Source organism: Pocillopora verrucosa, chromosome 10, assembly GCF_036669915.1.
Source record: "Pocillopora verrucosa isolate sample1 chromosome 10, ASM3666991v2, whole genome shotgun sequence".
Classification (NCBI taxonomy): domain Eukaryota; kingdom Metazoa; phylum Cnidaria; class Anthozoa; order Scleractinia; family Pocilloporidae; genus Pocillopora; species Pocillopora verrucosa.
In genome coordinates this window covers 19,292,981-19,307,729 of record NC_089321.1, presented here as the reverse complement: position 1 = coordinate 19,307,729, position 14,749 = coordinate 19,292,981, and the positions used below count along the sequence as shown (strand labels likewise).

General features: G+C 36.4%; 2 protein-coding genes across 2 annotated transcripts; one reads left to right on the top strand and one right to left on the bottom strand.

The window, feature by feature from the left end:
- Nucleotides 1–502: 502 nt before the first annotated feature.
- Nucleotides 503–12,021, bottom strand: LOC131787024 (transmembrane protein 245). Its single transcript, XM_059104097.2, has 13 exons — nucleotides 11,161–12,021; nucleotides 10,448–10,664; nucleotides 8,514–9,085; nucleotides 7,713–7,817; nucleotides 6,015–6,097; nucleotides 5,813–5,903; nucleotides 5,252–5,344; nucleotides 4,690–4,866; nucleotides 4,222–4,344; nucleotides 3,676–3,806; nucleotides 3,080–3,180; nucleotides 2,655–2,829; nucleotides 503–1,789 (listed from the first exon to the last, which is right to left on the bottom strand). Exons 1-13 carry the CDS (start codon nucleotides 11,698–11,700, stop codon nucleotides 1,531–1,533), a joined length of 2,667 nt encoding a protein of 888 aa, XP_058960080.2. The 5' UTR covers nucleotides 11,701–12,021; the 3' UTR covers nucleotides 503–1,530.
- Nucleotides 11,865–14,099, top strand: LOC131787025 (protein farnesyltransferase subunit beta-like). The gene has a single exon (XM_059104098.2). The coding sequence runs from the start codon at nucleotides 11,893–11,895 to the stop codon at nucleotides 13,099–13,101; it is 1,209 nt and encodes a 402-aa protein (XP_058960081.1). The 5' UTR covers nucleotides 11,865–11,892; the 3' UTR covers nucleotides 13,102–14,099.
- Nucleotides 14,100–14,749: the final 650 nt, after the last annotated feature.

The following is a 14,749-nucleotide window of genomic DNA, read 5'->3' as shown; positions in this document are numbered from 1 at the left end:
AACATCTTTCAGTGTGGATTAGCCGCGATTAATACCACTTGTATATGCGTCTGTAAGTATTTTGTGCGTTTGCGCTACAATGCTCCAGGAGATCGCAATCCAAATACGTTGAAATGCAATACAACTGACCATAGAGTTTCATGAGCAAAATCTCGTGTTCGTCATGTGACCCGGCCCTGTCTGTGCATGACAACGTCAATCATCATCAGGATAACACGCGTGATCAGCATATGAACACCTCATTGGATCGCAGTTAGTTGTCATGGTGTCGAGGGATAACACGCGTGATCAGTATGTGAACACCTCATTGGATCACAGTTAGTTGTCATGGTGTTGAGGGCCCAATGACCTCTGGGTACTATTGCGCAATTTTTCTATTTTGTGGCGGAGGAAAAAAACAAAAAAAAACAAAAAAAAAAAGACGACAAAAAAACCAAGGCACTTTATGACTGGGCTACCACAGGTATCCCAGTAATAACATTTTCAGTTTGCAAAACTAAAATGTTTTTTCAGTTGTAAGAACTGTTATCACTCTACTCATTTTCCAACTTAAATTATGATTATTATTTTGAAACCATCTATATCTTTCTTTTAATGCATTTATCTTTGCCAAAATCTGTTCTGTATGAATGAAGAATATCTTATTTGTGGGTAAACCCTCGAAAAAAATTCCCCTGAACATACCTTATTTCTTGAATCAAACCTTACTTGAGTTTGGATTATGAAATCAGTGGTTTATAAAAGTCTGGAAAAGATTTTAAAAGATTTATTAAGTAGTTCATTTTTCAGTGACTGGTAGACCATCCCATTCCAAAATTTATCCAATGTGAATGATTAATAATTTAATGTATAATTTTATCTTGCGAAGAAAATCACAGAAAAGGTTTAAATACACACATAAAAAACAACCTCTGTTCAAATACCTTTTTTCCACTTGGTTATATTCAACTGCATTACATTAGTTCTTCCTTTGATTTCCCTGAAGGTACCTCCACAAGAAAATCAATTATAAAAGCTGACACCAAATTTGATTGGATGTATCCAATTGTGCTGTTTGAAAGCTAGAATCTTGGTCAGAATGAAAACAAACATTATATCAGGACTCTTCCCTTTCACACAATGATTTTGTGTTCACTCCTAACCATCAATTAAAGATTGATTGATTTAACCCATTTACTCCCAAGATCTTAATAGCAATTCTCCTTACTGCCTACCATACAATACTGATGTGGTCAGTTTTGGGAATTTGGTTTAGGATCAACTAATAATCCCTTAATTGATACTTTTCTTCATTTTCATCACTTTCATCATGTTTGCCTGATATTGTACAGACATTCTGTCTTGGTCACTCATAGGAGTTAAAGCATTCATAGCTGATTTATTGATCCGTTATTGTAGATCTGCAATATTTTCTGGCATATATCATAGTTATGATTTTATTCAATGTTTATTCTCAAAATTTAAAGTACTCTAACATCATATTATGTTAACATTCTTTATTAATTAAAATTGATAACTTCCTGCTATGATCTAAGAGACTGTCAGAGCCTTGCCACTTCCCTCTTGATCATCTTTATGCTGTGAGTGTTGTGTACTTTGTTGCATGTCACTTGTGGCTGATAGAACTTCTGGATCAGGTACAGGACTGCTGTGACCAAGCATACGGCTGTACACATTGAATGCGACTATCAAACAACAAAGTATTATTGGTCCCATGATGGCTCCCTCCAGCCCAACACAATAGATACCTCCAACCACAGCTAAACCAGTCAAGTAAGGGTGACCTCCACTGTTAATGCAAAGCAGTCATGAATTGCATCAAACAAACATAAAACAGACAAAAAACATGGCTTGTGTTTGTGATTGAGTGTCAGGACAGAAAGGGATAATGTTTGGTTCTCAGTAATGATGTAAGAACCAAGCCCAGAGGTCAGTAAGTCATGACAAGGAGCCAAATATTTTCCCATTTGACCCCACCTAAATGAGACAAAAAGTATTTTTCATATGACTAAAGTAACTCCTCTTTTCTTTTACCCCTGATTTTGCATGGCTGAATGGCCTTTTCTAGCCCAGCCTATGCCATCAAGTAAAGCCCTCTTGAGCTTATGTTTTAGAAATGTTTTCACAGGTCATAAACTGTGTCATATCATACACATGGGCCATAAGAAATATATAGTGATGTAAATACAAATAATGTTGAAGGTCTTAGACCATGTTTAGATTTACTACTCAGGATAGATAAACCACAAACTAGGAGTCTTACAATACTGTTAAAAAAGGAAAACATTCAAGAAATTGGATAGGAGCAGGGAGTGATTATTTAAAGAGTTTCAAATATCAAATATAAGGTGGTAAATATGCTACCATTAGTTAAAAGCAGCATAGGGTAATCAGATCTTATATATGTATTGGGATGAACATGTTGGAATTGCATTCACAGACCATTTTGCATCAGGAGAGAAATGATGAATACAGGAGGTGCAAATCAGTTTAAAGTTTTATTCAAAAATCTGTTGTTTGATAGTATTGTTTGTCAAAAATCCCTGCCCACTAGAAGTCTTCCCTCCCTCTTTATGCTGACAAGATACATCACTTTACACAAAAAGAGCATGTAATCTTCAAATTAAAGCTTCTAAAAGATACATAGCACATACCCACTGATCTCACTGTAGATGGCAACATCTACAAAGTACGTGGGTAAGAAATGACAGACTGCTAACACAGCTGCCATTATTCCTTGTCCCTGGATTAACCACAATTCAAGTACAGCTGGTACTGCTGCCCAATAAGTGCCAATAAACGGAACAACGGCTGTAATGGCTGCGATTGCTTCAAAAAGATATTCGCCATATGTTAATTCTAAAGTTTTACTGATAGAGGCTTGGGTGGGAAATTGGTTGTGACACACTAAAGGAACAATTAGCTACAAAAAATGTTTTGGAAACATTTTAAGGGTTGAAAATGTTGTGGGCATTTTAAAAAAACATTGTGCTACTTTTACTTCATAGAAGTGCATCTTCTTGGGACATTTATGTTATAAATTAGATTGTTTTCATTGCTCTTTTGTCTGGCTTCCTACCTGATGGGATGTATATAATGTTAACACCAAATGTGGTGTGGGTCAACCAGGTGTAGACACCATAAAAGGCTGCCATTTTAATGGCTGCTCCAAATACATCCCTGGAAAAACAAAGTAATAAAGATCACTCTCATGTCAGTTAATTGTGATTTTAGTGAGAAATTTTACCTGTTGCCTAAAGTTTGTAACTATACTCAAACCAAGAAAAATAAATAATTGCAAGTTGACCTGACAGAGTAAAATAAAAAATTTTGAAAATTCAGCACTGCGGCTCACATTGTCGTCATTTTCCAACCTTTTTCTTTGCTTTGGCCTTAGCATATTTGATAGCTTGGGGAAGGAGAAATAAAAAATGTTAAAAACAGTAATTTAGCTCACTTTCTTTGTTTCTAATCTCATGCTTCAAGAAACAACACCACCTTGAAAAATTTGATAATACTTGACCATACTGATTAAGGTTATCTTGTTAAAAGTCTTTCTCACCTTATTATGTTCTAAACTTGAGATACATTAGGATTGTCATAGATTGCACAATTGCAAGGCTTGTATTAGCTGCCAGTCATCACTTACATATCCATTTGTAAAGTCAGACTAACCTGATGGCTCCATAAGCAGAATCTCCAAACCCAGATGTACCAGTTGCTGTAAGTTTGCCAAACCACTCAACAGGCTTGTACTGTTCACCAGAGGTACTCAACAGGTAAAACAATGCAGTGACAAAAATAATCTGGAACAGGATGAGATTATTACAATTCTGTTGCTGAAAAGCGGTTAAGTTGTCAAGCAGTTATATATAAGAGAGTAAGTGGGGTGTGATAGCTATATCATAATTATTGGACACAATAAGTATAAACTATTAGTACCATAATATGTAACAAAATGTTGAACTCTTTTCTGGAGTATCCAAATTATACGAGAGGATATGAAACTGAAAATTTCAAGGAAGTAGTTCTTCCCTGGATGTGTGATCAAATTAAGTAATTGAACCATTAAACCCATGATTTTAGTGATAATATCAGTAGTTGTACATTAAGGATAATTGTCTGTATGATCAACTTTACAATGTTATTACTCTCAATATTAACATTGATTTAACTACTACATATAGTCAAAATTATGACAGCATTAGCGATTTCGTTTACCATTGATATGCCAGTGTTCAGAAGGTATGCACCGCTGAAGAACACAATGGACAACATTGTAGTAACAAGGTTAAAGGCAAAACTGATGTTTCCCTTGAAAAACATCCAAACAGACTCCAGTAGCTGAAAAAGATGTCACAGTAGTACACTGTCATTTAGCTTTATATTAAAATACTATTTACAAACTCTTCAAACTGCTGCAGGTGTGCTTTACTAATTATTGTTAAATTACATAAATCACTATCTTGTGCCATTGCAGAAAAGTGCCTGTTTTGGCCTATTAAGGTTGATGATGAAAAAATCAGCGAGATTTCAAAAGATATTTATGCACATGTAAGACAACTTAAAAGGAGCAACTTGTTTAAAACAACTCAGTAAAATATACCTTGTCAAAAGAGAAAGCCAAAAATGGATTTTAAATGCTATCAACTTTTGACAAAAATAATGCTAGTAACAAAATTTACTCACAGAAATGAGAGTGCCAAGATTTTCTCTGATCAAGGAGAAAGATACTCGAAAATCAAACACATTAAAAATGTGCATGACATTTTTCCAGGAGATAGCTGCACTCATGTTATTGTGGCTTGGTATGTCTGTTGTAAGTGTTCCATTCTTTGATAATTCCTTTGTTGTAGAAGTATTACCCTAGAAGGACAAATAACGTGTGTACTTTTGTATATACTGATTATTTTTTCATTGTACACATAATTTATACAAAAGCATTGTGTAGGGTATTTTTGAGGGATGCAAGGTAATCCTTTTTATTTTTTTTTTAGTTGAGGGAGGGGGAGGTCACTTGTTTTTCTGATTCATTCCATTTTAACAACCGATCTATATGATACAGGTTTTTAAATTAGTTTTTGTGTTAACTTTTCATATTGTATCCTTCCAATGAATTAAAAATCAATCTACATGATTTCATTTCCAAGAAATACTATATGGTCTGTAATATGCTTCATCTCTTCATCTCTTTTTTTAACCTTGGTGACATTAACTTAACATTCATAACTCGCAGTCAAAGTAGACTTACCCAATTAATCCATGAGTGATAAATGTGATCAGTAAAGTCTAGCACTTCCTCTTGGAGTGCACTGGAATTGCTGTCACCAAACATGGACTGAACCTAAACAGTGGCAACAATAAGGTATTCTACAACTACTAAATTAGGAAGATGTGAACAAAATCAGAGAGCAGAATCACAACTACATCCTCACTTTATGTTGAAGGTACAATGTGAATCCTCTTGTCCTTCTGATCTCTCTAATGAACAACCAGCATTTTGGATCTACTATTATTTAAATCTTGGATTGAAAGGGAATTTCATGGCTTTGGTGACTGTTGTCATTTTTGTGATCATTTGTCCTCAGCAATTCCTCAGGATTCTGAGATATTTAAAGTCCTAGGTGGAGAGAGGCATGTACTGCAAAAATAAAGACTCTTACCCAAGAAAACAGCACAATAACCAGGCAACTGAATGTCTAAACACAGAATCCAGCATGCTTGCCATTAGATTTGACTGTAACTCACATGTACCTCTAATACTTTCCACAAGCCTGCTCATTCCTATAAAGTATAACATATTTGCATGCACCTTGGCAGCAATGTACTTTCTTCCATGCATGTATGATCTCTCCACAGTTGATCCCAATGTTTTCTTCAGTTCCTCATTTTCCTGAATCCAGCTGTTTGACAGGTAACCAAATTTAATCTCAATAACATTAATAATGAACAAATGTGTGAACAACACGAATACTTTATTATTTCTACTTAACCAAAGGAATCATTGCACCTACTTGACAAGCTGAGGATTGTCAGCCATCACTTTGTTCACTAAGTTGGCACTTACAGACACCAGTTGTGCACTCTCATGGTGAACCTGATGAAAGACATAAAGTATTACTTGTCAGTTTGTAGCATATTTTGTTTGACCCAACTCCACCAGAAACTTAAGGCTTGTCATGGAATTTTAGAAGTGGTCAATTGTTCACATGATAACACTTTACAAACTAAAATAAAACATTGACCATAGATATATACAGGCCAAAAATACAGTATGGATGATTTTTACCCAAAATAGCATAACTTTAAAAAAACGAAAGGATTGCAGAAAGACAGGAAAAAAAATCCTAATTTATCTGAACTCACACAGATATTGTGTGATATACTATCTCTATTGTCTTAATACTTCAGCATTAAAATGGAATGCATCACTATCATATACTAACTTATACTGTTGTCTCCTTTGCAGATGTTGTTTGGTCTCGTCACACAATGCCCTCTATTTCCCATTTGGGAGAGTGTGTGTTGTGTGACAAGACCACATAACAGTTGTAAAAGAGACTACGCTTACTGCCATTACTCCAGCAGAGAGAAAATCAAAATTATTTGTCTACAGTTAGTTACCTTAAAAATATGATTCTGCATAATTTTACTATGAAAGGCAAACTGAAACTCTGTTGTTCCTCTAATAGACCCTAACCAGAGCTATATTGCAATCTCCAATAAGTGAAGATACATTGATCAAGAGAAAAGGATAATATTTCAAAGAAGGCTCCTAATTGGTTGTTGCCTATCTGGACTTTGCCCTATATGTGAAATGGGTGATAAAATGTAGGTTGTTTTACAATGAAATTAATACACAATTTGGTTAAGTCCAAGGTAGCTTAAAGCGACTTTAATTTGTAAAAAAAGTCAAACGCGGGAGAATTGCGTGGAAAACTCAATATCAGTAGCATTTAATTCCATGTGAATTTTTTTCAATAGAGTTGGACAATGCAGTTAGAACACATAATAAAATGCAGGTTGTTTACAAGAGAATGACATGTGACAGAGCAAAGTCCAATGTGGCAAAATGAAATTTGATTGGTGATAGTCAATTCAAGCACATGGAAAATTGCCTGATGTTCATGTAGTGCAATGATTAGGTCTGTTCTGATCAGACTTTGGACATTGTTTTCATGGTACGCAATGGAATGTAAGTTGTTTGGCATGTATGTTGTGAGTAAAGGAGTGGAAAAAACATTATTAACTTAAAAATTTATGTGTACCTTTCATATACCAATAAATCTCCACTTTAATCGGTGAGGCCCTCGCAAAGGCCACAGACGATTACACTTATCAAATGAGCTCAGAATTTCTGGTCAATGTCATTCTTAGTGCACAGCCCTGTGATCCATGACATCATTTACAAGAAAATGATACCTAAACACTGTGATTGGTGCAGGATATTCAAATGCTATGATATGATGCAGCAATATAAATCTGATTGGTGCAAGATACATGCCCTAAAGCAACAATCTGATTGGTGTGAGATAATACCCTTATGCTGCGATCTGATGAGTGCGAGCAACATACCACTATCTATGCTAACATAAAGGGTTTTTTGGGGTTTGGAAAAAAAATAACTCAAAAATGAACAAAAAATTGTTGGGGATTTGAGTATGTGTTCATGCAATGCTCTGGTGCATTGTGAATGATGGACATGAACTTACCTTCACTGCAAAAAAGGCTGTGATGACAGAGAATGCCACAAAAAGGAACAGCACCATAAAGATACTTATTATGTTTTCCATTGATTTGTCCATTATGTTGTTGATCTAAAATGCAACATAATTGATTTCAAATATAAATCACATTTGTGAACAAGAGGAGACAGATTGAGCAATCATTCTTACTCTTAAAAATGTTCTTGAAAAAATGTAGCCTTCGGTGCTTCTATCAATTGTTTTTGTTTTGCATTTTTTGATGAAGTAATATTTAAATTTATTTGCCAATTAACATGCAAATAAAATGTACCATTTGTGATAAAAATAAAAGACAAATAAAAGATGGGAAAACTTCACATTTTAATGAAAATGTAATGTACAGTATACAAAGCAGTTTCATTAGTCACCAAAAGAGACATTATAGGTGGTCTGACAGTGGATAAAGTGGTGCTTTCAAAAAGTTGATAAAAAAGCATTCTCGTATATGTACTTAAATATATGGATTTTATATCGTGGCCTACAGCCAATGAACACCACCTGCTATTTCTTTCAATAGCCATTGCACATGCTGCAGGTTAAAATGGAATTTAAATTAAAATGATTCAAAATAGGCATTTTTCAGTGTAAGGATTAACAGTAAGACAATGAATTCAGAACAGAGAAAAATACAGATCAAATTGAGACCTAAATTCATGCTTAAGTTTAACACATGGGGTGTAATCTACAGAAACACAATTATATACCTTTTTATTACTCATATTAAGTAGAAGTACATGTCTAGGATGTTGGTAAAAGTTGTAAACTTACAGCACGATCTACTTTCATTCCTCCTTTGAACAATCCATTAAGTGGGGTTGGAACCAATGCTGGTCTCCTCTCATCAGTCCAACTTTTGAAATTTTTCCATAGAGAATGAAGATAGAGTGCTGGAGAACTTGAACAGATTGAGGAGCTCCAGTAAGCCAGAAGCTGCTTTAAACCATACAGTGTGACTGGTATTATGAAAATCATAATAAAGTCCCAATGAAGCCACAGTCTTGAGAGAAAAATTCCCCAGAAAAGAGCCACAAAATAAACATGACTTTTTCCCTCACAATTTGCTTCTTCTTTAATCTTAATTGACTGCTTTGGTCTCCAAATCTTAGCCCTTCGAAGCTTTGAAGAGACTTTTCCGTCTACAGAATCCTGACCATTTTCATCACTATTGGGGGATGTGGCTGACGGAGGTGTAGTAAGGCTTGTAGATGACCCTCTGCTATCCTTATTATAGGATTCATTAGAATCTGAGGTTGGCAAAGAGGTAACCAGAGCAGCAGCTGCCACTGACAGGCGTCTCATAAGATTATGTCTTTTACTTTCCCCAACTTTCTTACTATCAACTGGAAAACAAAAATAAAAGACCTTTAATGAAGTCAAACCTTTAATCACACCCTTCCTGTTTGACTTAACTCTTTCCACTACATGAGGTAGTTCCATCCAGTCTTTGACTGTTTAAAATATCTAATCATTGCACATTATATGATACCCTGAATTTAGTCATCCTGCATTAAATTTACTGAAACTACATAATTTCAACAAATATCATGAACAGTTTGAATAAAAATATAATTAGTCAATGTCACTGATAGTAGATGATAATTGATGATAGCTGAAACTGTCATCAACTATCATCAAGCTGTTATAACAGTTTGAACAAGGCTATATTGTGAAAAATCACCCTCTCAAATCTGGTCACCTATCAGGGTCCAGAATTAAATATATTTTTTAATCACCTTTTGGTGTCTACATAGGAAAAAATGGTTGAAATAATTAACATTTTCATCACCAATCTAAAATCTGCATCTGTAAGTACCTGTAAGTAATAAAGTAAGTAGCTAGTTGAAATTCTGGGTCAGCCTTAAAGGATCCTAGTCAACTACCAGCCATTGCATGCTTAGTTCACCATTATGTGAAATTTCCACTGTGGGCTATCATCCAGGTGCATCTGAGCGATTTAGGTATGTTGAGTTCATAAATTGTCCTAGCAGTCTACTGAAATTATCAGTCATTTATGCTAAGTACAATTGAACCTTGATTATCTGGACTTGTTGAGACCAGACAAAATAGTCCAAGGATTTGTTTGTACCAGCTGCCTTTTTCTCTCAAGACAGAAGAAAAACTTGACTGTACGAGGTTTATGTTTTAATTCACCAATTCACCATCTAGTCACCAAGGTGGCAACTTGACCAGAACTTTTAGTCACCAGGAGGAAACTTTCAGTCTCATAGGCACCAGTATTGTTTCCAATCTAGAAGCCTGCCTATGCAATGTTTTTCATTAAAGCAGTTGTATTACACCTACTAGTAATGTTGATTCATACAGATAGTAATAATACAATCCTTGTTCACTCTCTTAGTGCTTGTCTGCCTAAAAGTAAATTAAGATTGCCTCTTCTTAAACATTGCAAATATAGCAGAGGTTGTTTTTCAGCAGTTGTAAGTGGTTTTGTAGGTTTTTTGCTCTCAACCATCCAGCCCCACCCTTTTACTATTCTAATTACTATTGACCAGTTCCTGATATTGGAGGTTATTAATGGGTTGCGAAGATTTGCCAGTCAAAATGAGGTTTTCAAGGTTGAGGGAGCTGACTGGACACAGTGAAAGTTCTGGATACCCAGGTACACATTTCCCTTAGTAGAAGAGGCTGTTAGTCAAGAGGATGAACAATTACCATGAGATAGTTGAAAAAAAAAATTATCTTACCTTGATCTTGCCCCTCTGAGACTCCTGTAATACATCCAACAACTGAACAGATTACAAGAAGCATAAAAAATAGAATCCTGTAAGATCCAGTGAGTGATACAAGATGAAGCAGAAACATAATCCACACAGGAAGAGAAAACATTGAGATGACCCCAGAGGAGCTTGGTGTCCAGAGGAATATCAGACTTAAAATGTAACCAATTATAACAGTCCAGACCTAAAATACAAGATAGATAATTTTGTTAATGACAAGGTTGGTGTCCATAAGACAAAAGCAATAGAATAAAGAAGTAAGATGAATTGTCCAGAATTAAATATTTACATTTGTTATTCCAGTATTTGGGTAAGAGAAGAGTGAACAATTGATAAGGCACTTGTCAATGCCAGGTTGCTTGGCGAGATTTTGACTGGCCTCATCTGTGCTCAGCACAATTGAAGACCTTTGTCATAATATCATGTGTATGATTTAATAATAAGGATAAAGATTATGTGGTTTCTGGAGTAGACCTATCCTTTAATTTCACAAATATTTCCAGCAAATGGTACAGGCATAAAATATAATCTGGAAATAATAAAAATTTTCTGTTAGTTTTGTCTCGGTTCAGTGGGTTATTTTCTATGCAAACCTCGACTAAAACACCTTGCAAGAAATAAAGGAGGAAAAACATAAACCAAGAACAAAAACGAATCACAGCATGAGCAAAATTGCTCACCAGATATGGATTATAAAAGAAGTCCAAAAGGCCATGAACAGCTGTTCCAGATCCCTTTAAAATCCACACAATCTCATAAAATGGCTTAATAATGTACAAAACATAGGCAATAACTGCAGTTAGGCAAAATATGGCAAAAATACGGCTCCTTCGTACGACAAAAGACCCAACTACGTCTGACGATTTGTTGGCCAACTGAAAAGGTATCACCATTGCACCAAGCACTAATGGAGTGTGAGATTCTCGCAAAGAACGAAGAAATCCTCGAACTATCTGCGTCAATTTCCACTTAAAAGGATATAAAAAAGCGCCACACAGCCCAGCCCATAGCAGAGGACGTAAGAAAGGTTCTAAAACATAATAAACTGCAACTGCAGCACATCCACTAAGGGACACGAAAACCAGAGCAGCCGTGTTATAGAACGCAAGTTTCACAGCTTTTTCGTTTTGTTGCGCACGAACCGAAGTGAAAACGGCAGTAAAAGAAGAGCTCATCGACTCAAGACTCCTTTGCTTATGTATTCCTCTCAGAGCTGACATTTCGTAAATTTTAACCCGGTGTACATTAAAGGCATGAAACACCAACAGCTGATGCAAACTGCGCGCCACCCTAGTGTATGTTTTTTCTGTCTCGCCATATATGGCTATCTCCTTACGTCACAAAGACTGGCTCTCGTGCCCATTTTCACTACAGCGAGAAAACTGGTATCTAGTATCGCAACACAAGTTACAATGGCCTACCACTCGGCTAAATCAGTGGAAGATCTGCGCTTTAAAGATGACGGTCTTACGACTATAACCTCCGAAGAACAAGAAAAGGTGGAAAACTCGGTAGCAAGAAATTATTTAGCCTACATGCGAGTCTCCAATCTTGATCCCGACCTATCACTGTATCGCCAGAAGCATGTTCAGTACCTCAAGAGAGGCCTTCACGATCTCTCTCAAAGTTACGAATGTTTGGACGCCAGTCGACCTTGGCTATGCTACTGGATATTACATGGTCTTGAAATGTTAAACGTACAACTAGGTGGGGAAGAATACGCTCAAACGGCTGATTTCCTCAAGCGTTGTCAAGATCCGTATGGTGGCTTTTGTGGGGGTCCCCAGCAAATACCTCATCTGGCCCCCACTTATGCCGCTGTGTGCGCGCTATGCATCGTGGGAACAAGACAAGCATATGACGTCATCAACAGGCCCAAGTTGAAGGCATTTTTGGCAAGTTGTCGCACTGCAGAAGGTTCCTTTACGATGCATCAAGATGGTGAGGTGGACATTCGTGGTGCATATTGTGCAGTAGTTGCAGCACACTTAACTAATATTATGACTCCAGAGTTGTTTGAAGGGACAGCAGAATGGATTGCTAAGTGCCAGACCTATGAGGGTGGATTTTCAGGTGAACCTGGACTGGAAGCTCATGGAGGCTACACATTCTGTGGCTATGCTGCATTGGTGTTGCTAGGCAAGCACCACTTGATTGATAACAAGCGTCTGCTCACATGGGTCACTCGGCGTCAGATGCGGTTGGAAGGAGGCTTTCAAGGAAGAACAAACAAATTAGTTGATGGTTGCTACTCATTTTGGCAGGGAGGGGTGTTTCCTCTTCTTCATACAGTCATTGATGCTAGTGGCAATGGGCATTTACTTAGTAATGAGAAATGGATGTTTGATCAGGTAGCCCTTCAAGATTACTTGTTAATGAATTGTCAGCTTCATCATGGAGGACTTGTTGACAAACCTGGGAAATCACGAGACTTTTATCACACCTGTTATTGTTTGAGTGGGTTATCTGTGGCACAGCACTTTGTCAATGAGTATCAAACTAAACTAACATTAGTGGGAGGCCAGGATAATAAACTAGCTCCTGTACACCCAGTGTATAACATTGGAGTCCAACATGCAGCTGATGCTCTGAAATACTTCAGAAAGCTGCCTCTTATTTGATTATTGTTGAAAGGCTTGTTGAAGCTTTAACCCTTTGCACCCAAACATCAGTATGCATATTCTTCACACTGTTTTCAATAGGTTTCCTAAGGTTCTATACTCTTGCATGATACTTAGGTAGGATAATTCTGAAAAATAGACTTTCTTTGTGTATTAATTTCTCAAGCATTTGAAAACTTTTTGTTTCTCTGGTGGAAGCTAGACTCCAATGTATAGCAAGCATAATTCAATTTATGCCAAGCTGAACTTGTACACAGTGCAATGGAAGGAATGTAGTGCAAATAATGTGCCCATTCTCAACTGAAAGTAAACTTCTTTAATTTATTGATCAATATTTGAAGTAGTGATTTGGTTGTCTGACTATTTCTCAAAAACTTTCTTTTACAATACAGAATATGTAGTTCATCATTAAGTATCCCAGGTTTAATGTTTAATGTATACTGGTCTTCATTAAAGTGCCTTAAGATGGCTGTAGAAAATTGAAAAATTGTTATAAACAGCTGTATATAATATACTGCAGAAAGGTATTTTATTGTTAGTAGTAATATTAGGGCCCTATTCCATATTGAAGGTGCATTGTATCTTGTTTAAAATGCTTGTTCAGGAGAATAAACCATGTGCACAGTTTGTGCATGTTGCAAGGAGAATCTTTCAAACACCCCAAAGATTGACAGTAAAGTTTACTGTAGCTTATCTGAAACATAGTTACTAAGACACATTGACATCAATTGCAGCCTCATAGAAGAGAATGATGCTATGAGATTAAATGTTTTAAGTAGGATTGTTGCCATGTGGGACATGTTACTTAGTTTGTCGTGCATCAAGCATTTTTAATTTCAGGAAGAGCACAAAAGACTTCTAATCTTTAGGAAATGAGTAATTTGCCATTAATGCAGTCTCCCTTGCAAGGGGTTTAAGTTCCTTGCGCTGACTATACTTGAGACAATTTATTCACCATATCTTATTTCATTTTGCTTTATTTAGATAAAGAAGGTAGTCATACTTCAACTTATTGCATAGCTTTTACTTGAACGACATCACAAAGTGGTATGGTGAAAGATTCCTAAAAGCAGTATTGATCAAGTGTGGGCCAATATGTCGACCAACACTCGGTCGTTAAGAAGAGGACTACCTTCACCAGGAAGATGGAATTGTAAGACACTCTTGATTATAGTCAGTTATACTTCTTTTACAACAATCCATCGAAACGGCCGATAAATTCTTTACTGTCGTCTAAATTGACTTGAAACGATCAGCATATAATTTTTATGGTTGTGAAGCCACTCGACTAAATACCTTCCTCGTTGTTTAGGACATGTATTCACAAACCGAGCTCTACGTATTTCGACAAAGATCCCTTTAGGAGAAATAAAATGTGTCAAATCACCAAACTGGACAGCCAAGTGGACGAAATGGTCTCTGCATCTTATCCGCCATTTGTAAAGTGACGTCAGATTTCTCCCGGCGTCTCTTTCCTTCCTGATGTCAGACTGTAGCGCATTGTCCAGAAATTTCTGGCTTGACCCAGAACTGCCCAGAATACAATCATTTTCGTTCAGTCATAATCAGTAAGCAAAAATTTGCCTTTCGCCAGAATGCAAAGACGCTTACGAGATCCTTCATTTTAGCAACAATAGATCATTCTAGA